We start from the raw sequence: 25177 nt of genomic DNA, 5'->3' as shown, positions 1-25177 counted from the left end.
AGCTCGGTCTCAGAGCAGAGTCAGTCTTCTGGGGGTTGGGACGAGGCCCGCGTCTGGGGGGCCTCCAGAGTCCCACTGAGTGTCTGGGCAGAGTGGGGGCCAACTTTGGGTCTCCACACTGGGGCGATCCCGGGGTGGCCTTGGGCCGAGACCCTTTATAAGGACGAGAGACACATTCCCGAGCTGACGAGTGAGGGACTCTGAGTGTTCTCCCACCTCCCCCCAGAGGCAAGGAGCTGCAGGAAGCCGGTGGCATCCACGAGGCCCACAGGGTGGCTCCCCCTCCCACCCCCAGGCTCTGGGGAACCCTGTCAGGGACCCTGATTCCGTCTGCAGACGCCCCGCCTGGCGGAGCCCCTGCTCAGCCAGTGTCACATTCCCCTCTATCAGCCACACCCCATGGCATCTACTTCCTCTCTCAGGCTGCGGCCTGGGGCCCCCGTGCCCTACAGAGGCGGGGGGACCCTGTGTCCTCCACTGACTCCCAGGGCATCACAACACCTCCGGGGCCCCAGTGGGTCAGGGTGTGGCAGCCTAGCTGTCCTGCCCAGTGCCCTCTGACCCCGTGCCTTACTGCCAACAAGATGGGGCCCTCGTCAGGGACACGGCTGGCAGTGGCGGTCGTCAGTAGACACGTGGATGGAATTGCTCAGTCTATCTGAACACTTGCTTTGGGGGCTCCCCTGTTGCTCCGCAATAGCTGGGGAAGGGGAGCACGGGCCCGTGGGGATCCAGAGGTGGAGGCCAGCGGGCCGGCAGCCCTAGTGTGTGGATCCGGCGACCCGCTCACTCCCCGTCTTCTGAGCAGCGGGGCCCACCATGCCCTGACCCCGCCCTGGCCGGAGAAAGGAAGTGGGGGGCAGGGTGCTGCCCTTCAGGACTCGGGGTCACTCCTCGAGAAGACGGAAACGTGGGAGAGCACAGGCCCCCTTCCGAGATGACTCTAAATGGTCCCTTTCTTGTCAGCCCTCCCTTGGTGTAAGCAGAGGGCAAGTCCACCACACACCCACTCGTTCAGGGACGATGCCACTTCCTTTTCACGAGCAAACCACTCACCTTCCTCCCTTCCTTCCATTGCACGTCTGGCGGACCAGGGCCCCAAAGCAGGAGGTGGTGGTCTTGGCTGGAGCCACAGCAGCCACGTGTGGGCTCACGAGGCGCTCCCCAGTGTGACCCGGCCCTGGCTCCCGAAGCCCGGGCGGTGTGGGGATGCCTCACCCTGGGCGGCCCCAGACGGGCACTAGATCTGAACGGCAGGGCCGGGGCAGTAAGTGCGGGCCTGGCAGAGGCAGCTGTGCCTCAGGAACAGCGGAGTCCCGGCACTGGCACTGGGCAGCTCCTCTGGGCTTCATGACCTGGGATGGGCCCCTTCCCTCGCCCAGTAACAGTGTCCACGTCTGTACAACATAAGCACTCCCCTGGGCGGGGCAGCAAGGAAGGGGCCTCTGCGGGCCGGGCAACTGGATGGAAGAGGCGAAGGAACACTGCAGGTGCACAGGCATCTCCTCTCCGGGTCCCCGAAGCCCCGTGACCTGGCAGAGCCGCCTCGAGCCGTGACCACCTAGCAGTCAGCTGCCTCCGCACCCGGCCTTCCAGCTCCTCGTCAGCAAGGCCCTCTGGCAGGCGCCGGGCCCTCCAGAGCCGGAAGGATGGTCCCGCCTGGCACCCCGCTGGGCCACAGGCCAACACCGTGGCAGGGCCTTCATTACTGCCTCCTCCCAGGCCCTGAGAAGAGGCCCCCAGGAGCTGGGTCCACGCTGGGCCACAGCAGCAGCATCCCCCCCACACAGGCACAGACCTCCCTCCTAGATCCTCACAGAGGAAATAAGGAAACTGAGCCGAGTGCCACGTCCAGAATCACGCTGCGGACAAGTGGGAGGGCCGGGATTTGAACTCGGGTCTGTTCCGTTCGCTCCGGGACAGGACCAGGGAGCCAGCCAGGGCCGGATACCAAGACGATGCATCTCCTTTCCTCACGGAGGCTTTCTGTCACTTTCAGTCATCAAGGGTCCTGATGATGGAAAACTGGCAAGAAACTGCACCTGGTGGGGAGGCACGCCTGTGCCCTGGGAAGAACCTCCGCCCCAGCCTGGCCCCTGGCCTCCCCTCGGCCCCCTCAAGTGCATAGAGGCTGAGCACCCACGAAGCCACCCAACGTGGAGACCAAGAGGAACACAGCCAGAGCCCCGCACCCCCGGGGAGGGGAGGGTGCCCGGCTGCCACTCCCAGTTCTCCTTACAGCCACTCTCCAAAGGGACACTGCGCCCCTCACTTACCCGCCTCCCCTCGACGTCAGGGAAATGAGAGCTCGGATCCAGCTGGGGGCGTGTCTCCCCACTAGGGGACACTAGGGGAAGGGCCCTGGCTGCGAGGGTCGTGACCTCTGGAGGGGAATGACACAGGGACCTTGCAGGCAGCGGTGAGGATTTCTCTAGGGGATGGAGTCATCGTACACCTGGGAGGGGCGTGTGTAAGGGCCGTGCCCGTGACCACCATGTCCTGAAAACCGGCCACGCGAGCAGGCACGTGGACATTCTGGCCACACCCCTGTCTGGAGGCCCAGAAACGCACTGGACGCCGACGCCACCCTGAGAAATCTCCCCGTCTGGCCAGATTAAGAGGAGGCGACAGGTCCCCGTAACAACGGCAGTAAGCGTGTGTGACTCCATCGAGCCTCCGGCCGTCTGGCTCCTGCCTGACCCGGAAGCACGTGGCTGGAGGCGAGCTCCTAAAGAGAAGGCGGGGGCAGGGGCCCGGCGGGCGCGAGGGAGGCATCCAGGCAGCTGCACCGGGCACGGGCAAGCAGGGACGGGCTGGCCTGAGCGCTGCACGGGATCTGGGAGTCACCAGCGGGACCGGGCGGCAGGTGCGTGAGCAGGGCTGGGGCCAGCACGCTGGGGTAGGGGCCTCCCAGCCCCTCTCACACGATGACTCAGTGTCTCTGGGCGAGGGGGTAGAAGGCTGCAAGGCCCCTCTGGGGCTGCTGAGCCAGCACTCAGGGAACCCCAGGGGAGGCGTGGGGCCCTCCTTCCTGCCCTGCCGTGAGGTGAAACCATTAGCCCCCAGGTTCAAGGTCTGGGCGCCCTTATTGGCACAGGGTGGTTACCCTGGGGTCCTCTTCCAAGGGTGCCTATTTACTGCATTTCCCCCCATTTCAACCAATCAGGCACCCGGGGTCATGGCCTGGTGGTCTCTGGGGCCTTTGCACACGTATCAGGAGAGCAGGAACGGGGTGGGGGAGTGCAGCAGCCGGCAAGGAAGAAACGGAGGCGCCCTCAGCTCCCGTCCGCCCGCACCGGTCGCTCACCTCACTTCCCGCGGCCCGCATCCCCATCCTCTGCGGCTACCAGCACTGTCCACCCGCCCTGCACGGTCCCCCGCCGCCTCACTCACTGTCACGCTCTCCTCAGCCCCCAGCAATCTGACCTGTTGTCGGCCCGACGCCATCCCTTCCCCAAGAGGTCACCTGCCACCGCCCAGCGGCCCAAGCCAACGGACAAGCTTCTGCCCCCCTCGCTCGCTTCTCGAGCATTCAAAGCATCACGTGGAGGGGACACAAAACCCGCTGACGATCTCCAACAACTAACTCGTTGGTTTTGCCTCTACGCAGGAACGGGCGCGCGCGAGGTCTAGACTCTTGGCTAGTTTCCCACGTACAGCCCCCCACTCTCCTCCACATTAAAAATCAAGTGTGAGCTGGAGCCGCGGGAGAGGCGGCTGAAATGGGCGCGGGGCGAGGGGCCGTAAAGGCATGCAGGCCAGGTGCGGGCGGGGGACAAAGGGGACCAAGGCTGTGGAAGCGGACGCGCGAGGCACGCGGCCAGGGTGCAGGAAGGCACGGCCTGATCCGAGGAGAGAGAAAACGGGAGGGATGCCGACTTCGGCTGGGGGCGGGGAAGCCCCTGATAGGCGCGCGGAAGGCGTGATGTCACGTCCGGCGGGGGAAGCCCTGCCTCAGCACCCCCGCCCCCGCCCCCACAGGTGGTGCCGCCGCCCCGGGCGCTGGGAGTGGAGGGCCCGCCCTCGGGGACCCCGGACACGGCCCGCGCGCTCCGGGCCACCCCGCTTCCCTCCAGCAGTCAACAGATCCGCGCGAGCCGGGCGGCCCCGGGAGCAGGACGGGCGCCCCGTGCGCCTCGGATCGCGCCCCCGCGCCGCGCCCCGCCCCGCCCCTGCGCGCCCCGCCCCGCGCGCCCCTCCCCGCCCCTCTCCCGGGCCGCCGAGGGGCCGGGCCGGGACTGCGCGCTCGCCTGCCGCGCTCTGGGCCGCCGGAGAGAGCGGCCGGACCTCGCGCCCCGCGCGCCCCGCGCCCAACCGCCGCCGGCTTTTGTTGTCTCCGCCTCCCCTGCCGCCGGCGCCTCCGGACCGCGAGCCGAGTGCGCCGGGACCTTGGCTCTGCCCTTCGCGGGCGGGGGGCTGCACGGGCCCGGCCGGGGGCGCCGCCGGCCCCGCCATGGAGCTCCGGGCCCGAGGCTGGTGGCTGCTGTGCGTGGCCGTCGCACTGGCCGCCTGCGCCCACGGGGACCCTGCCAGCAAGAGTCGGAGCTGCGGCGAAGTCCGCCACATCTACGGGACCAAGGGCTTCAGCCTGAGCGACGTGCCCCAGGCGGAGATCTCGGGTGAGTGACCCGGCGCTCCCGGGTCTCCCCTGCGCTCCCTTCTCTCTTCCGTTCTGCCCTCGTCCGCCCTGCGCCTCCGCGCCCCGAGCCGCCCTCCCTCCGCCCGGGTCTCCTCTGCTCCGCTCGGCCGCCCCCCGGCCCCCAACACGCACACCGGCCCCTTCCCGGCGGAGCTCTCCTCGCCGGGCGGCGGACCGGGCGGTCCCCGGCTCGGTGCGTCCTCCGGGACAGGCAGGGCTGAGCTGCGGGGCCGGCTGTCGGGGCGCAGCCGACGGCGGCCATGGGCTGGGGACTCCCACCGGCTGTGCGGCCCTCTCCGGGAGGCGCCTCGGGTCGGCCCGGGGATTCCCGGGGGTCCCCGGCAGAGGCAGCCTAGGGGCCCCGGGGAGGTCGGGAGCGAACTGTGCGCTCGGGGAGGGGCGGGGGCGAGGGTGGAGAGGCTCGACCTCTGCCACCGGGAAGGGAACATCCCCTCGCAGGGATTCCTGCCCGGGGAACTTGTGCTCGCCCGGCACTCAGGGCCGCCTCGGGCGGGGAGTCCAGCTGCAGGTGGTCGGCGCCTTGGATCCCGCCCAGGGGCCGTGCCATTTCTTTGTAAGAGCATCGCCGTCTCAGGCGGCCTCAGCCTGCAGCTGCCCGCAGCCCTGCCCACACCCTCCCTGCAGGCCTCTAAGGAGCTCTGGGGACTGGAGTGAGGGTGGAGGTCTAAGGATTTCACAGACACCCCCCAGGCTTTTTCCTCCAGCTGCGAATGTGTCCAGAACCACCGTGGGTCTGCGCGTCTGTTCAGGGTGCCTGGGACACGGTGGCTGAAAGCGGAGCAGACCAGCTTCCTGCCCTGGGGAACTCCTCCCAAACTGGGGCGGGGGTGGGGAGGGGGCATTCGAGTAGTGACACGGGGGGCATGGAATGACCACAGCCACAGGAGTTCTGAGCGAGAGAGGAGTGTGAGGGGCAAGTCCATGGCCGTGTCTTGCTGGGGAATGGGAGGGGGCAGCCAAGCCCTGGACCCCGGCCCCCAGCAGGGCAGGACCCACGGAAGTCTCTGCCTTGATACCTTGACAGCCCCCTGCCCCGGGTTCAAGTCCCCCAAGGTAGGCCTTACTGTGCCTCTGTCTGCTGGCAAAGCCCTGTCATTGTCAGGGCTGCCACCCTCCCTAGGGGACAGGTTTTGGGGGGCACATCTGGGTGCCTGGGGCCAGCACAAGTTGGTTCATAAGCCCTGCCACCCGCCGCGCAAACAGAGGAGCTAATGCCCGGGAATCCCTGGCCTTTCGGTTGAATCCCCTCCCCTGGACACCAGGGTCTCAGGGCAGCTGAGCAGCTGCCCTCACCCAGCCCCGATCTTAGACGGCACTCCAAGGTCCCCTCGCCCCACAGCTCTCCTTCACACGTCCACTCCCACTCGGCCGCTGTGTCCTCGGGACCATCCTAAAGTTGATCGCATCCACAGGCCTCTGTCCCAGTTAGGCTGAGAGACAGAGTGGCAGAGTCTGGGCAGCCGTCAAGGGCTAGGAGAGAGCAGGGCAGGCTGGAGAAGGTGAGGCGGGGCCGGCGGGGCCTGGGTCTTGGCCTCCTTGGGCTGGGGCTGCAGTGGGTTGGGGACCCGGCACCAGCAGAGTGCCTTGCTGCGCACATGACGGAGGGGGGGTGTACGGCCGCCCAGCAGCTGTCCAAGCACCGTGCCAGCCAGGGCTTCAGGTGCTGCCCCCCCGGGGCCTGGACAGCGCCCCCTCCTGACCAGTGCCCGTGGCTTCTCCGTCCCAGATCCAGGGGCTTCTGGGAAGCTGCTCTCCCCGACCCCCTATGGCTTCAGCCTCCCCCGTAAGCACCTGAACTGGAGAGTGCCCTGCAGGGCCCAGGCCCCGAGGAGAGTGCCGGTGCCACGTGGGGTGAAGGAAACAGGGTGACCTCCCAAGGCAGCGGCCAGGCCTGTCCTCTCCTGCTCTGAGCAACTTGGCCGGGCTCCGTGGAACGGGCGCCCCCTGGTGGCCCCGTGGTGACACGCTGCTCTCGGGGATCCGGGCCTTTGGTCTCCTGTCCTGCCAGCCGGCAGGCAGACTTCTCCAGCCTGGGGAGCCCCTGGGGTGGACGCCTGGGCTGGCTGGTGGGGTAGAGACTCAATGCTTGCTAGTCGTTGGAAGGGAGGGAGGGCGGCCCTGGGTCTTTGGGTGGGCTTTCCGGCCTGTGCCTGCCCGGGAGAGCAGAAATGGTGTGAGCTCACGAAGGGGGGACCATCAGTGCGCACGGGGCTCCCGCTCGTGACTGTGTGTAGCGTTTTGGATGGACAGCCAGGCGTGGCCGTGATGAGGACGATGGTCACATCCCCTTCTACGGGCTGCACAGCGCAGGTAGCCCTCCCTCCGGCCAGAGCACTGTGTGGAAGGTGAGGGGGAACTACCTCTCTAGCTGGCTCCCTCTGCAACACGGGAAAAGCCAGCCCCGGGCTGCATCTCACGCACGCACCTGCACACACGCGCGAGCACACGCACACACGCGCACACAAACGCGCACGCACGTGCACGCACACACACGCACACACACGCACACGGGCCGGCCATCTTCTGTCTCTGCCTGTGGGGTGGCTTCTGGTCCCCAGATGTCTCCTGAGCATCTGCTCGGCCTCCTGACACTTGACACGGTTTGCCGTGTATCTCTCCGACCCTTCGCTGAGGCCCTGGGGGCAGAGGCCACCCCTGTCTGCTCTCTAGCAGCCACGGAGCCTGGCACAGTTCCTGGCACGAAGTAGGTTCTCAGTCACAACTTGCTGGAGACCCGCACACGGCCTGCTGTATGCCAGCCCTGGTGGGTGGGCAGTGGGAGACGGAGGGCCTGGGCACAGGAGAAGGGGCCTGGACTTTGGGGATGGAGGTCAGAGGGGAGCGTGGGCCTGTCAGTGCAACACGGACTGGTGGGCAGCCCCTCTGCTCCTGGACCCCGGCTGCCTGCGGATTCCCCACCGAGGACCACCCCTTAGCCTCCCAGCAGAAACCGCTGCTTCTCTGTGCCGTCCTGCCCGAGGCTGAGAGCCCTCCGAGTCTGTCCCTCGGCCGTGAGGCTCTCGCAGGCCGTCTCCATACAGCCCGGCCCCACACCAGACGGTTGTGCGCACGCTGCCTGTTCAGAGGGCAGAGGCCCCCGTGTGCCTGGCTTGGGGCCCCAGGGTGGTCCGTGGCCTGCAGCTGCTGCTGTCCCTTCACCACTAGAGCAGCTGAGGTTTCATCATCTCCAGCGTGAGGGTGGGATACGCCCCCCCCCCCGCTGTGGGGAGAACCACAGGTAGGGGGCCACCTGCACGATGCGGCGGCCTGGCCCTTGCCGGAGCCGCAGTGCCGGACACGCCGCGTGCTCCTCGAGGGGCGGGACGTCCTCCGTGGGCCTGGGCTCAGAGGCCAGCCCTGCCGCGTCAGCCTCCCCGCCACCACCACCCCCGACCTGGCTTCTCTGTGCCTCTGTTTCTTCACGTGTGACAACGGGAATAGTCACGACCACCGGAAGGCTGCAGGAGGGGTGCATGCGGACGCCATGCACTCTGCGGCTGCCTCAGGCATGTCCTCCCTTCTGCCCCCCCCCAGAGGCCCCTGGAGGGCCTGCAGGCAGTGGTGTCTGGAACTTGGGAGCCCTCAGCGTGGGTCCCTCCGCGTGACTGTCTAGCTGGTACAGCGGATGAGGAGGGGTCTTTGCAGACCTGCTTCACAGAAAAGTAACTGAGGCCGAGAACCCCCACAGCTTTCTTCAGGGGCCTCGGCCCACGTGGAGCTCTGAGGTCTAGAGCCCAGTCTGTTGACTCCAAAGCCGGTGGCATTAACTGCTGAACAGTCCTGGGCTCTGTGTCCTCTGGAAGCCTCGTGCCACCCCAGCCTGGAGGCCTGAAATGGGGCCTCGAGGGCAGGCCCTTATGGGCCACCAGCTGCCTTCTGGTCATAGACTCCACTGCTTAGGCCGGGTTAGAGCTCCTCTTAACTGGATCGCCTCCTGCGCCTTCTCCGGGGCCGCCCTGCCTCCACCCCGACTGCTGCCGGTGACTCGGCCTTCCATGTGGCCGGGCCTCACCCTGAGCTGGTCCCGGGAGCCTGTCCGGTGAAGGCCTGCCGCCCCTGCCCTGCTAGAGAGGGCTGTTCCAGGGGCGTGAATCAGGCGGCCCTGCCCGGGGTGTGCGCAGAGGATGGGCCAGCTGTGTCCTGCTGGCCGACCCTAAGAGCAGCCCCTGGCGTGTCCCCAGCACCGTGCTGGGCCACTCCCCCAGGAGTCATGGACAGATGCCCCATCCAGGGGTAGGTGAGCCCAGAAGACAAGGCAGGCCGGTCTTGGTAGACTGGTTCCATGCCGGTCCTAATAAGGGACAGCGTGAGCCCGTGGTGGACAGGGCTGCAGGGCCACTGAGGCCTCCCAGGAGAGGGACTGAGGACACTCCCGCCAGGCGGCAGGTGGGCTTCGGAGCCGCGAGGAGAGCAGAGGGTGTGTGGGTGCTCCGGGCCTGTGCTAGGCCACCCACGTGCACGGGCGCAGGTGTCAGCCTGGCTGGTCCTGGACAGGGAGACAGGCCAGGAGAGGGGCTCACCCAAGGCCACGCCGGTATCAAATCGGACCCAGGCCTGGACACGCCCAGGTGGTGAGAGGTTGGGCAGCTCTCCTATAAGCCAGACCCTCCTCCCTGAGTCCTGGCTTGGTTCAGGAAGATTTCAGACCGAGACTCAGGGCCCAGGCCTTGCCTGTCTGATGTCTCTGCCTGGTCCCTGGCACCAGCTGTGACCACATCTAGCCGTCAGCCCAGCCCTGTGGGGTCAGGTCATCACCCACATTTGGGAGAGGACACAGGCTCAGGAGGGTGAGGGCTCCAGCCCGGGGCACCTACCCTCTGCCAGCTGGCGGCATTCTTGCCACGTGTGTCTAGGAACAGGCCTGGGCAGGTGCTCTGAGCTGCCTGAAGGCTCTGGGCGGAGACGGTTCAGGCGGAGGTGCTGCAGTCCTCCCCAGCCCCAGGCCCTACGCCCTGTCCCCAGCTGTGGGGTGGGGGCTGTCCTGTCCTCCCAACCGTGACCCCTGCAGTGGGGGCAGGGCCGGGGCTTCCAGCTTTCTCGACTGTTCTTGGTCTCGCCGTGGGTGCAAGGGAAGCTCTGGGTGTGAGGGGTGCATACTGGCTTTCCTGGCAGGAATCTTGGAATCCTGGGTAGATTTAGGAGCCCCTGGGGGGCCAGGCCATACCCACCCCACCCCTCGTCTGCCTGTGGCCTCAGCGTCGGCTCCCACCAGCTCCTGGCTGGCTCACCTTCCTGGCACACGCGCCCCCTCCTGCCAGGTCGGCCCTCCCCACACCCACCCTCGGCACACGCCCATCACCATCCTCCCTCCGGGGCTTGGCCCTGCTGCTCAGCTTCCCAGGCATCCCCAACACACCCACTGCTCTCCAGGGCTCTCCCTGTTTTCCCGGGGTGCTCCCCAAGTCTGGGCAACCTCAGCAGAAAGTATGCTGAGCGCCACCCATGTGGTGCCGGGCTGGGCTGGGTGCTGGGGGTCAGGCGTGTGTCCGCTTCCCCCGGCTACCGGCACAGGGGCAGCAGGCTAGGCGGCCTCACAGCGGGAGTTTATTGTCCAGCAGTTCAGAGGCTAGAAGTCCAAGATCAAGGTGTCACGGGGCTAGGACCTCCTGAGGCCGTGAGAGAGAAGCTGCTGCAGGGCCTCTCCTGGCTCCTGGGGGTTGCAGGCGATCCTTGGGGGCCCTTGGTCTGTAGTCTCTGGGTTTGTCATTATGAGTAGGTGTCCCTGTGCTGGTCTGCTTCTGAATTTCACTTTATGGAAATGAGGACACCAATCCTATCAAGTTAGGGGCCCAACCAGTTACATTTGCAAAGACCCCACACTCAAATGAGCTCACGTCCTGAAGTCCTGGGGGGCATATGTCAGAGTCCTGGGGGTTCATATGTCAGAGTCCTGGGGACTCTGACGTACGAACGAGGGCCAGGGTTCGGCCCACTGCAGGCGTGGCTCCTCACTCTCGGGTGCGTGCTGCCCAGGGCGGGGATCCTGGGCTCTGGGTATTTCGGTGGGTGTCTCCTCAGGACAGGCCCATGCCACAGGCTCAGGGTCTCGGCCCCGACGTGCACCGGGGCCTTGGTGCTGGAGTGAGGGTGTCAGACCATTCTCACCCCCACCAGCCTGCAAGCTTCTCAGGAAAATGGCCAGAGCTCTGCACCCTGTAGGCCTTAACTTCTCCAACTCCAACTGAGTCAGAGAGGAGGGCCGGGGGCCACTCATTCTGACATTCAGAGTCTGGTAACTGCCGACCCGCTGATGCATCTCACTTGTGGCACGTCCCAGAGCCTGGCTGGGCAATGAGGGGCCCAGCTGATGACCTTCATGGGGGTCAGGGGCACCCGTTGGGAGAGTTGTGGCTCGCTGGCAGCAGCTTGCCGTGGACAGGCTGGGGGTCCCCCCACAACAAGTGCGAGGGCCCCTGAGCAGGGCACACAGCGTGCGGGGCAGGGTGTGGGGAGGGGAGGTGGGCGGGCCGCTGGCTCCTGGCTCCGTGGTCCAGCCGAGGACGCTGGCTGCCGATTTGTACGAAGTGCTCCCTGGGTTCTAGAGGCTTGGCTGGATGACAGGCCAGGCCCGGCGGGCTCCGTCCACCCTGCTCCCTCACCATCTGCCCTGACCTCGGCCCCCTGGAGGCCCAGCGCCCTGCCTGCCGCCCCTGCTGCATCTTGGAGGAGGAGAGCTGTGCGGGCTCGGACTCCGGCGGGGGGAGGCCAGGCAGTTTGCGACCTGGCCGAGTCCGGGGCTGCGGGGAGGCAGGAGATGGAAGATGGGGTCCAGCATCAGGTGAGGACCAGCCAGCAGCACCGTGAGGCAGGCCTCCCATCAGCTCGCGCGTCTGCAGTGTGGCGGAGCCCAGGGCCCTACAGGTGGACAGGATGGACAGGGTGGCCACAGCCGGGCCTGGGCCAAGGAGAGCACCTGGGCTGGAGCAGGCCAGCAAGCGGAGGCCCTGCAGGCCCCGCCTTCCTCACCACTCCTTCCCACCCACTGAAGTGTCCAGGAGCCAGCCCCGGCCTCGGTCCAAGGCCCTGCGTCCTTAAGCCGTGCCCTGGCCTCCACTGGCCCGTTGCCTGGCAGCCCCTCCCAGCCTCCCAGAGGGGGCAGGACGGGGTGCCTGCAGGGCAGGCCGAGTACCACCTGGTGTGCAGGTGGGGAAGCTGGGTCCCAGAAAGGGGTCCCCAGTGCTCAGAGCCCTGTCCCTGGAGTAGCTTCTCCTCCGTGGCCTTGCTGCCCTGGCCCAGGTTTGTCCCAGGTATCTGGTGCGGGCCCCGGGCAATGGTGCCACCCATTGAGGAGGTGCCCCAGAGAGGAGGAGGTCAGGGCGAGCCCACGCAAGCCTGCCTCGTTGGGGCGCTGGGGGGCATCCGTGTGGCCCTGTCCTTAGGTGCTGGGCGTGCGTTCCAGGCTGCAGGGGTGAGGTCGGCCAGAGGACAGAGCTGGCGGGGAGGCCACAGAGCTCCCACAGGTACAAGGAAAGACGGGCCCTGGCAGGCCCCAGAGAACTGAGGGGCTCCAAGGCTAGGACAGGTGGGCGAGCCCCAGGAGGGGCTGGGTGGGGTGTCCGGGAGAGGAGCCGGCCTAAGAGAGGTGCACGTGAGGACTCGGGCTGCAGGAGGGCCCGGCCAGGCGGCCGGCAGGAGAAGACAAGGTCAGGCTCCGCTCAACTCTAGCCCAAACTCTGCCAGCCCACCACCTCAAGGAGGGCCTGCTAAGCTCAGAGCTGGTCCTGCCGACGGGCACCAAACGCCCGCGCCCCGCTGCCCCGCCTGCTTGGAAGGGACGAGGAGAGGCTGGCCAGGCAGGAGGCAAGGCCCTTCACCCTCCTACCCGTCCATCCATTCATCCGCTCTGTGCTCACCCTCAAGCTATGGGCCCCACCCCCGGAAGGTCAGGGTCTAGTGAGAAACCCCGCAGTCCGGAGCCAGGCAGCCACTGGCCGTATCCTGAGCCGCGTCTGCGCCCCGGCTGTTGGCCCTGGGGGTGGATTAGGCTGCAGTGCTCCCAGCAGCCTGAGGGATAGGCCAGCACATCTCCCTCTCAGGCGGCCAGCCAGGCCCTGGACAGGTGCACCTGGCAGTGACTGTGGCCCGTGTCTCCCTGGCGGGGACATTTCTTGGGCCCGCCATCAGCACCAGAACCTGTGGAGGTCTGTGGCCTGTGCACACCTTCGGACAGCATCCCCGGTGCTGAGGCCCACTCTCTGAGCCTGAGGGTGGCCGTACGGGCTCGTCTGTGTGTCTAAGCGCATCCTGGGGCCACCTGTGGACATCTGGGCCCAGGTGAGCCATGTGTGACGTCTGTGTGCGTCCTCGAGTGTCTGGGGCTACGGAGAGTACATCCCACCCACCTGGGACCATCTGCAGGCCCTGGGGAGACAGGTGATGCCACCTGCTTCAGGACCGGCTGAGGTGTTCACTCCCACCTCCCTTCATCATGGAGTTCGGGACACACTGGACCCATAGGGGTATTTTAAAGGGACGAGGCTCTTAAAACGTTAAGCCCCGCCGTCCCTGACCCCCCTCCCCTGGCCTGGCAGTGGCCGCCCACAGGACACTCCAGGCGCCTTGCCGGTCTCCCTTCCAGTGATCTAACACCCAGGGACTGCCACCTCCCCATCACTGTATGTTTGGGAGCTGCTGTAGGTCAGACACACAGCTGACCGCCCCAGGATAAAGTGGGTGTTCCCAGCCGGGAGCCGTTCCCGGGGGGCGTTTTTGGTTGTCACAGCATTTAGGGGAGGGGACAGGGAGGCCAGGGACCCATGAAGTGCAGGACTCTCCTGAACAGGTGGGAGGTGGCTTCCCGAAACGCCAGTCCCACCCCATGAGAAGCCCGAAGCTCTAGGCAGGATCGAGCCAGCGGCCGAGGGGGCAGAGGGGAGGGGGCACCCCTCTGCTTTGGGGCCAGGATGGCCTTGCAGGGATGGTGGTGGAGTCAGCTCCAGAAGGATGGGCACACTGGGGTGGGCAGACGTGGGTGTGCAGGCAGGTCATTTGAGGCTGGGGTCCTTCACCAGGGTGCACCGGAGAGGCCCAGGTTTAGGGGCCAGGGAGTTCATGAACTTGACTGAGAAAGAAATTAATCTCCTTTTTTGCTAACCTTTAGCATTTCTTGTTACTGTGAACAAGGCGACGATGACATTCTAGAATCTGGGACTTGGTCACCAGTGGAAACTGCTGATTTTTTCATGTCCCTTTACGTTTGTAGCAAATATCTCAAAGTACCGTTTCCACTCACCACAGCTCTGAGTCTCTGATGGGCATCAGGCCTGCAAGATGTCATAGGAAAGCGCATGGGCACCACCTCATGCACCTGTTTATAATGTTCCGACGGCTGCAGCACTGCAGCTAGCTTCCTTCATGATCCTCTGCGTAATTTTTTACTTCATTACTTCTTTATTCTGAGAATGGGTCTGCAGTCTTCAGCCAGTGGCCAAGGAGGCCCAGGGCCCAGAGAAGAGGAGGCCTCTGGGCGGCGGGCTGGGCCCCCAGCCAAGGCGGGAGGGCCGGTGGAGCGCCACGTCTGCCCCAGGAGAGCCAGCGGGCCGTCCGGGAACTGGGGCAGAGCGGGGGCCCAGCCAGCTGCCTGCGGGTGAGGGTGATAGGGACACAGAGATCAGTCTCTCTGAGTCACTCGGTAGTGTTCCTTGAGCTCCTACTGTGTGCCGGGCGCTGTCCTCGGTGCTGAAATGCAGCTGCAATACCATCTGCGCAGGGACTGGAAGGGTGTCAGAGGCTTCACGTGAACTGCAGCTTTGCTGGCCACGGTGACCACGTGTTACTTTTGTAAGTTATAAGTAACGAGAAATAACGTGTGGGTTTAGACACGCATGTGGTTTGGAACCATACATGTCCCCCTTGACCGCACAGCGAAGACCCCTCCCAGCCTGGGGCGGCCCCGGGCCCACGTGCCGCTCGGCCACTCGCTGTGAGCCGTGGCCTTCTCGCCCCATCCTCCCTGAGGGCTTGAGGCACTCACTCGGACACAGCTCCCCTCCTGGCCCGAGGGTCCCACGCTGCTCTTGCAGGGCTCTTGCCTTGGGCCCCCCACCCCAGGCATTCCTCCTCTGCTACCTAGAGTTTTCAAGGCCACCCCCCTGGCCCAGGGCCAGTGTCCTTTGGATCCAGTGGCCATTCCCAGTGGCGTATGTCTTAGGAAACAGGTGGAGCCCTAGCAGAAGCCAAAACCTGGTCTCCTGGACCCGGCCACCCAGCCGCCAGGTTTCAAGTCTGGCGCCATGCTCCCTCGCTGTGTGACCTTGGGCCGATTACTGAACCTCTCTGTGCCTCAGAATCCTTTTCTGTAAAATGGGGATGGTAGCAACACCTGCTGTGTGGAGTGGTTGTGAAACTGGGTTCTCATGTGGAGTGCTCAGCACGGGGCTGTGTCCTGGGGGGGCATCACGGCAGGCGGGGGAGCCTGTTGGAGAGACAGGCCCATCCTTTCTCCAGAGGTGGCTGTGGGGAAGAGTGCCCCCTGGTGGGGAGGGAGGCCAGCCTGCGCCGGCCAGGCCCAGGGATCGACCCCACCCCCACACTGGGGGTCTGAGGGATCGGGCTGGAGAGGAGGGGCTCCCTGGTCACTACTGCTGCTTCCTGGGTGGCGCTGTCTCGTGGTGTCCCGTGTTCCCCCTTGGCTGGCCCTGGTCCTGAGAAATTGGGAACTGCAAGAAGAGTTGGCTGCAGGCCCCTGCTGGAGGGGCAGCCCGCGATGAAGGAGTGCTGCCCCAGCACAGGGCCGTGCCGCCAGCCAGGAGGGCTCTTGGGGCAACCTGGGAGGGTGGCAGCTGGTATTCAGACATGAATCCCAAGCAGAGGCCCAGAGGCCCTGCAGGCTCTGCAGAGACGTCGGAGGGTGGGGGGAAGACAGTGCCGGCAGGACCCCACTCACGGCCAGCCTAGGGGCCTGGCAGCCCGCGTCAGAAGGGGCCTCTCCTTGCCCAGGTCATGTGGGCCTGTCCCCGCCCCTTTGACCCCTCTCTGGGGATGGCGCTGACTGCCCCGGGCGGGACCGTCCCACCTGCCTGCTGGATGTGGCTGAACAGAGCGGAGACCAAGACCCTGGGTGCCTGAGGGAGCAGAATTCCCAGGCTGCCTAGACACCTGGCCCTTCCCTGACCGATGCGTCAGCTCGACCACCCTGCAGAAACTGAGCTGGATAGGTCAGGAAGTAGGCTGGCCCACCCGTTCCCACAGGCCCCCAGGCCCCACGGGAGGTCAGGGTCCATCTCTGGGGAGCCGGGAAGCGGGCAAATGCCGAGGTCACCCGGCTGCCCAGGTTGGGAGCCCTCCGTGTGCTTGGGTGGTGGGGGCCCTTTCTGGTGGGTTTGTGCTGCTGTGGGAGTGTCCCGGCAGGTGTCCCTCCCGTGCGGGGCTTGGGCGTGGCCGCTGGCCCCATGGGCTCCTGCCCAGCTGCCTGACGGTGTTCTAGGTCTCAGCAGCTCCTGGCCACTGACGGGGTGGTGCAGGCTAGCAGGGTGGCCAGGCCACCACTCTGCCCTCATCTTCCAGGAGCCTTCATCTCCGTACCTGGGACCTCTAGGCTGCTGGTGGGCCCCCAGGTGCCCAGCACTTTCATTTCCTTCCCTTCAGTGAAGACAGGGAGGCACTCGGGCCAGTGGAAGGAGACCAGCACTAGGCAACACGTTTGAAACATTGAGCAAGTCTAGAACCCTCCCAGCCTCAGTCTTCCCATCTGTGAGATGGGGATAACTATCTTCCTGTTGACTGAGACGGTGAGGCCCAGCATTCTCCAAGGAGGTGGGGGGCTGTGGGAAGGCAGACCCTGCTCTGACATCAACCTCTGCCCTCCTGCCGCTGGCATGGGCAGGGTCTGAGGCCCTTTTCCAGGGAGCCTGGAAGGCAGTGCACGTGTGTGCATGCCCACGCGTGGCGGGGAGTTGCCGGTGGGGAGCCTGAGTGACTTCGGTCAGGCTTCTCCCCACACCCCACAGATGGCCGGGCCGCCAGATTTAGCAGATAAAACTACAGGAGACCCAGTGAAATTGCTATTTCAGATAGTTAATAATTTTGTAGCGTATGTCCTGAGTATTTAGGTTTCAAATAAACAACGCATACATTTTTAATGTAAGTCCACTCCACATGTTTAGTATAAGCATGTCCCAGATACTGGAGAGCGGGACTGTGTGCTTTCTCGGTGGTAAAAGACGCATAATAAAATTTCCCGCTTTAATGACTTTCACGTGCACGTTCAGCGGCGTGAAGCTCATTCACACTGCCGTGCAGCCGTCACCACCATCCACCCGCAGAAATGTCACCTTCCCCCACTTCGTACCCATTAAACACTCACCGCCCCCGCCACCCCGCTCTCTTCAGTGCCTGGGAATCACCATTCTACTGTCTCTATGAATTTGACTCCTCTGGGGCCCTCACTTAAGTGGAATCATAGCAGTATGTGTCGTTTCAAGACGGGCTTCTCGCGCTCAGCGTATGTTTGCAGGGTACGTCCACGTGGTGGTGCGTGTCGGCCCTTCGTGACTCGGGGCCGAATGGGGCCCGTTGTGTGGATGTGCCCCGTTTCGTTTATCTGTTCAGCCATCAGTGGACGCTTGGACTGTTTCCACCTTTTGGCTCCTGCAAATAATGCTGCTGTGAACAGGGGTGGAAAAGATTCTGTTCAAGTGCCTGTTTTCAGTTCTTTGGGGCCAGATACTTTTATTCTGAAAAATAATGCATCGTTTCTCTGAGGTGCACAGTTAGCTGTGTCCTGGCTGTATCTGCGCGCAGGCCCTCCCAATCGTGCCTTTGGGGCTGGGCTCGGTGCCCCGACACCGGCGAGCTGGATGTGTGCTGCGCACGGAGGTGCTGCCTTGGCGGACGTGCTGAGTCGGCAGCTGGGGACCATCGCGCCTGAGAACTCCCAGGGCCCTCCGGGTGGCCGTCTGCATGTCGCCTGCGGGCAGAGCGTGTCTGTTCCTGCTTCAGCCACCACCCTCCTGCTCAGGAATTCCCCTGGGACTGGAATCAAGGGAGGTTTTGCGATGGGAGAGGCCGGGGAGGCCAGGATGCTTCTGTGTCCCTTGCAGCACTCCAAGCTGAGTCGCCTGGGCATGTCACTCTAGCTCCCTGTGTGGCGCCGCCGGCAGCAGTAGAATGGGAGAGAGCAGTTGTCGTGAAGAGGAAAGGATTCTCAAACCCGGAAATGGCTGAGACCCTTGCAGACACCCAGTGAGAGCGCCATCTCATCAGGAGGTGGCCGGGGCCTCTGGAAGAATAAGGGAGTCCTTGTGGACTGTGAAGTCACCCCGCGGGCCCCCCTCGCACCAGCGTGCAGATGGCTGTCATGCCGCCTCTGGGGAGGGGTCGGGCCGGGGAGGTGCTGGCTTTCCAGGGGAGGGGAGGTCTGAGGCTGCGGCTCTGGGGCAGCGCTGCTGTGAAGCCTCATTTCCCTGAATGCCAACACTACACAGAGATCCTTTCTTTGTACATGTTTGTTACTCAGCACTAGGTCCAGCCTGGACGCTGGGCAGAGAGGCGAGAGGAGAGGAGGTTCCCACCAGCAGGCCGAGCAGCTCTGCTGCTGCTGAGAAGGGGGGCCAGTCGGAAAGCCCCCAGGGAGGGCTGCCCACAGTCAGGGAGGTTAGAGGCTAGGCAGGTGCTCATGCCCAGAGGGACCTGGAAGGCTTCCTGGAGGAAGGGAGAGGTGAGTGGGCCTTGAAAGAGAGTAGGGCAGGGGAGAAGGGTGCGTGAGATCAGGGGCTAGTGGAAGCAGCAGGTCAGAGCGGATGCCAGCAGGGATGGCCGTGACCTCAGAGATGACCGCCAGGCTTTGTGGGGAGGTGAGCGGCTGAGCCCCTCTGTTCCTTCCCCTCCGCATTTATGGAGCCGGTGCTGGGCCTGGGCCTCAGCCTGCCCCCGAGGGCTCCCTCAGTGGCACTCAGGGGTCTGCTCTATGTTCCGGCCCAGCTGAACGTCTGTGCCCTCTGCCCGTTCAGCCTTCCCGGTGTGGATGGATGGCCTGCGTTGGGTCTTTGGGGGAAACTGGCTGAGAGGACCCCTGGGCCGCAGGGTCCCCTCCTGCTATTCCAGGATCTCCTCGGTGGACACGGCAGAGGCAGGCGGCATCGGTCCATCTCCTGGGCTGCCCCCCTGGCCCAGAGGTTGGGTGGACGGGCAAGCTAAATGGGAGAGCTGTACGGAGCCCAGAGCTCCCCCCCGGCCCCTGTCAGGGACGGCTGTGTAGAGTCCTGGGGGAGTGTCCTCTGCAGCTGGTCTTGGGCCAAGGATGAGGAATCAGCGCTGAGCCTGGCCTGGTGGGTGAGGCTTCCAGGGAGCATCTCACTCCCAGGCCCCACGAGAGAGCCTTCTGCCCAGCAACCAAGACCTGGGGTCGCGGGCACAGAAGGTGCCCCTTCATCCCCAGTTTGTTCTGAGGCCCGGTGTGAGCCCTGAACCCTGAAGCACTGTGGGGAGGCCAGTGGGAAGAGGCCTGGCTTCTGAGCCAGAGCTGCTTCCAGGCCCACCTCCGGGGGGCCCACCTCCTCGCCAAGGCACCCCCAAGCCCGGTGCCTGCCGGCATGGTGGCCTGCTCAAGGGGGGGGGGGTCCCTGAGCAGGAACCAGACAGCAGAGAGCGGCCTTGTGAGCTACCTGGTGGAACCCCCTTCTTCGGGGGCCCTCGGTGTTCTGGGCCGCCTTGGAGAGGGTACTTCGCTCCAGAGCTACCTGTGCAGCACGTGTCTCCGTGTCCCTGTGCGGGCTGGCCGGGGTGGGGGCGGGGGAGGGGGGGACCCGGCGCGGCGGCACTGCGGGAAGGGGGACTCAGTGGGTGGTTTCTCCAGTGGGTCTGGCCGGCACGGCGGAGGCAAGGAGCAGGGCTGGGGCTGCAGCGAGTGGAGGGGATTGGTCCTGGGTGTGGGAGGGTGAGCCAGGAGGAGGAGGTGGCTGAGCCAGAGGAGGGCGTGGCCAGGCGCGGTCTGATATTTCCTAGGGAAGCAGATCAGGACGTTAGGATGGAGGCCCAGGTCCCTGAGGCCAGAGGCTGGGGGCTGGAGAGGGCGGGGAGAGGATACGGGAGTGACCGATGGTGGCTCTTGAGTGCCCAGACAGCAGTAGGGATCTGGTCGTTGTCATGCGGAGAGGGGACTCTCAGGCAGCGGGCTGTGACTCTCCTTCGGAGGAGAGAGGTGACGCCCCTCCCATCACCATTCTGGGATGGGCCCTGGCTCCCCTGCGCACCAGACTCCAAATGGGGAGCAGCCCCCCGTAGGGCAGGGCGGCAGGAGCCTGGCGGGCGCCGGGTGGGCCTCTGGCCGTGGGAAGCTCGGGGGCTGAGCGCGGCTGCCGAGCCGGCGGCAGGAGGGGTGCGGGGCGGCCGCGGCGGTTTCCTGGGAGACGGGGGCGGTGCCGAGCGCAGCGGGGCGGGGGCAGCGGGAGGAGGCGCGTCGCCGCGCGGGGAGCCACCGCCCTCCACGGTGCGCGCCAGTGCGGCTGTAGTGCCGCCCTGGGAGACGGCCGCGGAGTCCTCCAGCCGGTCCCGCTCGGCTGCGCTTCCGCGCACCTCCTCCAAGCCCTCCAACCCGATCCTGCTCATCCGCCTTTCCACGGGCGGACCCCGAGCCCCCCACGCGCTCGCACCCGGCGTCGCGCGCCGCCCGCCCGGACCGCCGCCGCCGCCGCCGCCACCACCGCAGCTGGGGACGCCGCCGCCGGAGCCGCCGCCGAGAAGGGGTTTCGGGCTAAGCCCGGGCGGCGTCCGCGGAGCTGGGATCCAAGCCGGTGACCCCGCCCGGGCCCAGCCGGCTGCCCGCCCTATACCCATTTCCATCTCCGCCGGCCCACCGCATCTCCATCCGCAGGCCCACTACCCTCACCTCCACTCCCTCCTCCTAGCCATCTTCATCTCCAGCGCTGTCGTCCCCCATCACCACCGCCAGAACCCCACCTTCAGTCCATGCTACCCCGCCCTCACCCTCACCCTCACCACAAGCCCTCGTCTGCGCCCTCATCCATTTCTCCATCCCCTTCCCATCATGAGCCCCCTCGCCAGTCTCCGTGTCCACCCCATCGATCCCTCATCCTCAGTGCGCCCATCACCAACCCACCTCTCCTCCCCTCAGTTCCCCACCTTCACCCCATCTTCGCGTGCCTCCCGCTGTATCCCCGCAGCGCCCCTGCCACCCCTCCCCGCCCCCATCTCTTCCTGCAGCAAGCCCCCCTTCCTCTTCCGTCAAACCCATTCCCCTCCCCTTCGCTTGCGGCAGCCCCTGCGAGCCCCCTCTCCTGCCACCCCCGCCAGGGCCTGCCGCGCCCACTGCGGCAAGCCCCTTCCCCGCCAATCGCGTCGCCCTCCTGCCCGCCCCCCTTCGCCTGCCGCAGGCCCCGGCGGCGCGGCCCCCCTGCTCTCTGCGCGGCCGCGCCCACTGCGCCAGCGCCCCCTGCTCGCTGCGCCAGGAGCCAGGAGCTCGGCCGCCGCTCCAGACCCCCGCGCGCCGGCTCCTGCGCCGCGGCGTGGGGCCCTCGGTCCTTGGCCGGCAGCGACTGGCGCCCGGGCGCTCGGTCTTTGTCCCGCCGCCAGCGACGCAGCCCCTGGGCAGCGGGACCCCTGGCGAGCCTGAGGGGCGGACCCCTCCCGCCGAGCGCAGAGGTGTCTCAGCCGAGACCCCTCAGTTTCGGTCCCCGTGCGTGACGGAGGCTCCGCAGCGGCGGCAGAGGGCCGCCTTGGTGATGCTGTCACGTGGCCGGAATGGTGGAGGGGCTTAGGGCCGGCGGAGAGGTGGCCGGTGAGGGGTAGAGAAGCGCGCTGGGAGCGGGGCAGGAGGGGTTACGGGTTTTGTTGCCGCGTTAGGAGCGGGGGAGGATGGTGGTTGAAATGTCCCGTCTGAGGTGGGTCTGAGGCTGCCCCCCTGCATGGACTCTAGGTGCTCGGGGTAACCCTGCGACAGAGACTGGCCAGGGACAAACGCTTCTTGGTCGGGGCCGGGGCGGGGGGGTGGGGCGGAGTGAGGAGATGAGGAAAGAAGGTCCGGAGCTCGGGTTGTGGGCGGTGCCCAGGGGACCTCGGGTTACTTGTCCAGTGCCCCCCCCCACCGCAGCAGGGTCCTGCAGCGCCCACTGGAGCTGGAAGGGGTCCAGGAGCAGGAGTGGGCATGGGCAGTTGTCCCAAGAAGGGTCACGTGCTTGGGGAGAGCCTTCTGCACACCCCACCCCCTCAGCAGGCCGGCTGGGGTCCAGAGCTGAGAAGAAGGGAGGGGTAGGGACGCAGCCCCCTAACTGCTTTTTCAGACCTGGGCCTCTCCCTCGTGTTTTGGAGGCCAGGGTGCCTAGAACTGGCCACAGCTGCCTTCCAGCACCGTCCTGGGAGGCCAGGGCGGCTAATTGCCTGCACCGAATTGCCGAGAGTATTCTAGGGGCGGCAGGATTTGTCGGTGCAGAGCATCTGGGATGTGGCTTTAAAGGCAAGTTGAGCAGGCGGTCTGCGCACCCCCGTGTGAGCTGCAGAAGCTTCTGGAGAGACGGCTTGGTGTCGCGCCATCTTCCCTCTGCAGCCTCCTGGGAGGGCTCTGGGGCCACCAGTCAGGAGCGGCTGCCAGGCTGGGCCCGGACAGATGAGGTCTGCATCCAGCACTGGTGATGGGGATCCCTGTTGGGGTGGGGTCTTGGGCTAAAGCACTGGGTCTGCAGAGCCGGTGGGGGGCCTGCTGGGTGGGAACGCCATCAGGAGGCTGCTTGTGCCCTTAGGAGGGCTGGGAACTGCGGCTGTGTCAGCAGGTGGCAGGAGGTGTGAGGCTTAAAGGTGTTTAAGCCATAGGCTGATGGGACTTGCTGAGGAGAAGCCGGAATCTGGGGTGCCCCCCGGAGGTCTGAGTATGGGGGAAGAAGGCGGATACGTGGTCTGCCATCCAGCAAGAAAAGGAACTGCTGGGGGGGCGGGGTAGGAAGCGAGTGCAGGTGTTTTAACCTGGGGAGGGCGGCTGGGGGTTTGGAGACTTGGGACCTAGGGGCCAGGCCTAGAGGAGAGGCTGTAAAGAGACTGGGGATGGGGGAGCAAACCTGCCATGAAAGAGCTTCCCCTCTTCCTCCCAAAAAACCTGGGATCTCGAGAGGAGGTGTCCCAAAGGCTGAGGGAAGGGAGAGTTCTAGAAGGATGTAGTCTGCTGTTGAAAAAGCAGCAACAGACTGAGGAAGGAAGGAGGGGCCGCCACTGGCCAGCTGGGGGAGAAGCCTCAGTGCAGATGGGAGGGGGCAGTGGGAAGAGGGGCCAGGCTGATGCCTCCCAGTGGGGAGGGGAAAGGGTGGGGGGGGTGACCGGAGGGTGGGACTGGGCAGCTCTAAGATGGACAGGATGCCAGCCATGCCCTCCTGCCTGGCCCGAGTGCCCCCCTTTCTCCAGAGGTGAGGGTTTGGGGGTGGAGGTGTGAAATGACGAGAGGGGGATTTTATCAGTCTGCCTTGCACACTTCCAGGGTCAGGGAGCTCACCTCCCCTCTGGCAGGCCCCACCCGCCTCCAACCGTGCGGCTTAGATCAGGGAGCAGACTTGCTTTTTGGGAAGGTGCCCTGCAGAGCCCACCTCTGCCCGGCTGATGTCCAGGACCGACAGATGACCCGCGGGCCCAGGCCGAGCTGGGCTAGGGCCTTGCCCACCGACTAGCAGCGGCCACCGCGTCTGCCCTGCCGCGGGCTCGGGGAGCCTCAGCCCAGCCTGCCCGGGGCCTCAGGCCGGCGCCCGGGCTCTGGCTCCGTGTCTTCACTCCCGTGTGTGTCCGAGGAGGGAGGGAGGGACGGGGGCTGTGCTGGGGCGGCCGGAACAGCGCAGGTCACCGGGCTGGCTGGACGAGGTGGCCAGGCGGGGCTGAGGGGGCGCCGCAGGGAGGCGGCGGGGGCGGGGGAGGGGCGGGGAGGCCAAGGGCGGGGGGGGGGGCGAGGGGGGGCGGCTCACGGCTGTGAGCGGTGGGTGGGCCCGACACTGCCAAGGAGCCGGCCTGAGAAAAGGGGGTCCTGGGTGTTTTGTCCTCGCCTCTCTCCTGCCTGCAGGAATGGAAGGTTCAGGAGGGAGGGCGGCCAGCCGGGGAGGCCACCTCGACAGCCTGCACCCTCCTGCCTCTCCTGCCTGCCCGCTGCTGCCCTGTGACCCATCCAACCTGGCCTGGGTGCCTGTCACAGCTGAGCCTAGGCTGGCACCTGCAGCCGCTCCCAGCCCCAGGGCACGTACCCAGTTCAGCCCCCGACCCCCAGCCCGGCACCACCACGGCCCGCTGGTCCCAAGCAGCAGGGGAGGGTCCTCGCCAAGGGTGCTCTCCCGGCCCCTGCCAGGGGGAAGGCGGTCAGGGCCCAGGCCCCTCCTGGCTGGGTGCACACGGCCCTGTTGCACAGCCTCCACCATCAGGGAGACGGGTCCACTGTCTGCCCGGCTCTACCAGCTGGGACGACGCCAGGTGGGGGACCCTCGTCCTGGTCTGTGAGCTGCCCCCTGCTGGCGATGGTGCAGGGCCACGGGTCAGCGTCAGCAAGGGCAGCCGAGAGGAAGAACTGTCTCTGGGGACGTCCTCGGGTCCCAGCCCTCCCCACCCCCCGAAGGAAGGAGGGCAGGGATGGGGGTGCTTACTCTCTGCCAGGCCCTGGGGAGCCAGGCTCTGTCCCTCCACCCCAGCTGGTTCCCGTGAGACCCGCACGTGGCCAGAAAGGCCTGACTCAACCCGGGGCAGGGGGCAGGTCCCAGACCCCTGACTCCCCACCCCGCGGGCCTGGGGCTCTGCAGGGCATAGGCACACGAGCTCCGACATCTACCCCACAGTCAGCCCTGTTCCAGGGTGGAGACCACAGCGCCCCTTAGACAGCAGGCCCTGGGGGCAGGTTTGTGAGGGAAAAGGGGGAAGGAGCTGCGCTTCCTGCCTCTGCCCCCCGCCCTCCTTCCTCCCCACCGAGCCTCTTTCACGTCCCTCGAGTGCCACCGGAGTGTGCAGCGCCCTTCTGCCCCCTCCCACCGCGCCTGGGGCACCGCTGCCCTCTCCTGGCTGTTACACTGATGGGCACAGAGCTGCAGACAGGCCATAGGGTGACTCTGTCCTCTGCACCTGTTCCTGCTTCCCCGGGGCGTGTGCAGGAGAGGAGGACGCTCAGACTTAAGTGTGACCTAAGCACCCCCCCCCCCCGCAGGCTCTCCAGGGTTAATTCAGCCTGCGGAGAATGACTTGGTCTTACCCACCCCTCTCCCCCGGGCAAGGCCTCCGCTGGAGGCCGCTGCCCACCCTGCAGCCCCCCACCCCTCAGGGCAGCCTCGGGACCCAGAGAGCTCTGCCCAGGCTGCTCCACGACCCCCTGCAACTGTGCCGGCCGCACCGGGCGAGCCCTCGACTCCAGCCCCACACAGCCCCTGTCCGGGCCAGACCCCTGCGTCCACTTCCCTCATGCCCTGCCCCGCTTAGAGGCAGGAATTGCGGCCTGTGGGGAGTGGGCCTGGGGGGCTGTGAGGCAGCCCAGTGGCCGTGGGGGCCTGAAATTGAGCGGCCTGAGCCACTCGGCCCCTGACTGTGTGACTTCAGACAGGAACCGGCGTCTCTGCC

General features: G+C 66.1%; 1 protein-coding gene across 2 annotated transcripts in view; it reads left to right on the top strand.

Annotated features, from left to right (window-relative positions):
* The first annotated feature begins 4240 nt into the window (after positions 1 to 4240).
* GPC1 (glypican 1) overlaps positions 4241 to 25177 on the top strand; it is a 28925-nt gene continuing 7988 nt past the window's right edge. Inside the window, exon 1 of one of the 2 annotated variants that reach the window (XM_060151660.1) lies at positions 4241 to 4619. In XM_060151660.1, coding sequence (XP_060007643.1) covers positions 4454 to 4619 — 166 coding nt within the window. In that variant the 5' untranslated portion in view covers positions 4241 to 4453. Of the gene's footprint in view, positions 4620 to 18177; positions 18318 to 25177 lie in introns of those variants that run through there. The other variant, XM_060151661.1, reaches the window with a different exon arrangement.

The sequence above is a fragment of the Lagenorhynchus albirostris genome, chromosome 6, assembly GCF_949774975.1.
Source record: "Lagenorhynchus albirostris chromosome 6, mLagAlb1.1, whole genome shotgun sequence".
Taxonomy (NCBI): Eukaryota; Metazoa; Chordata; class Mammalia; order Artiodactyla; family Delphinidae; genus Lagenorhynchus; species Lagenorhynchus albirostris.
The sequence above is the reverse complement of the archived record's forward strand: the minus strand, read 5'-3'. Positions and strand labels throughout refer to the sequence as shown.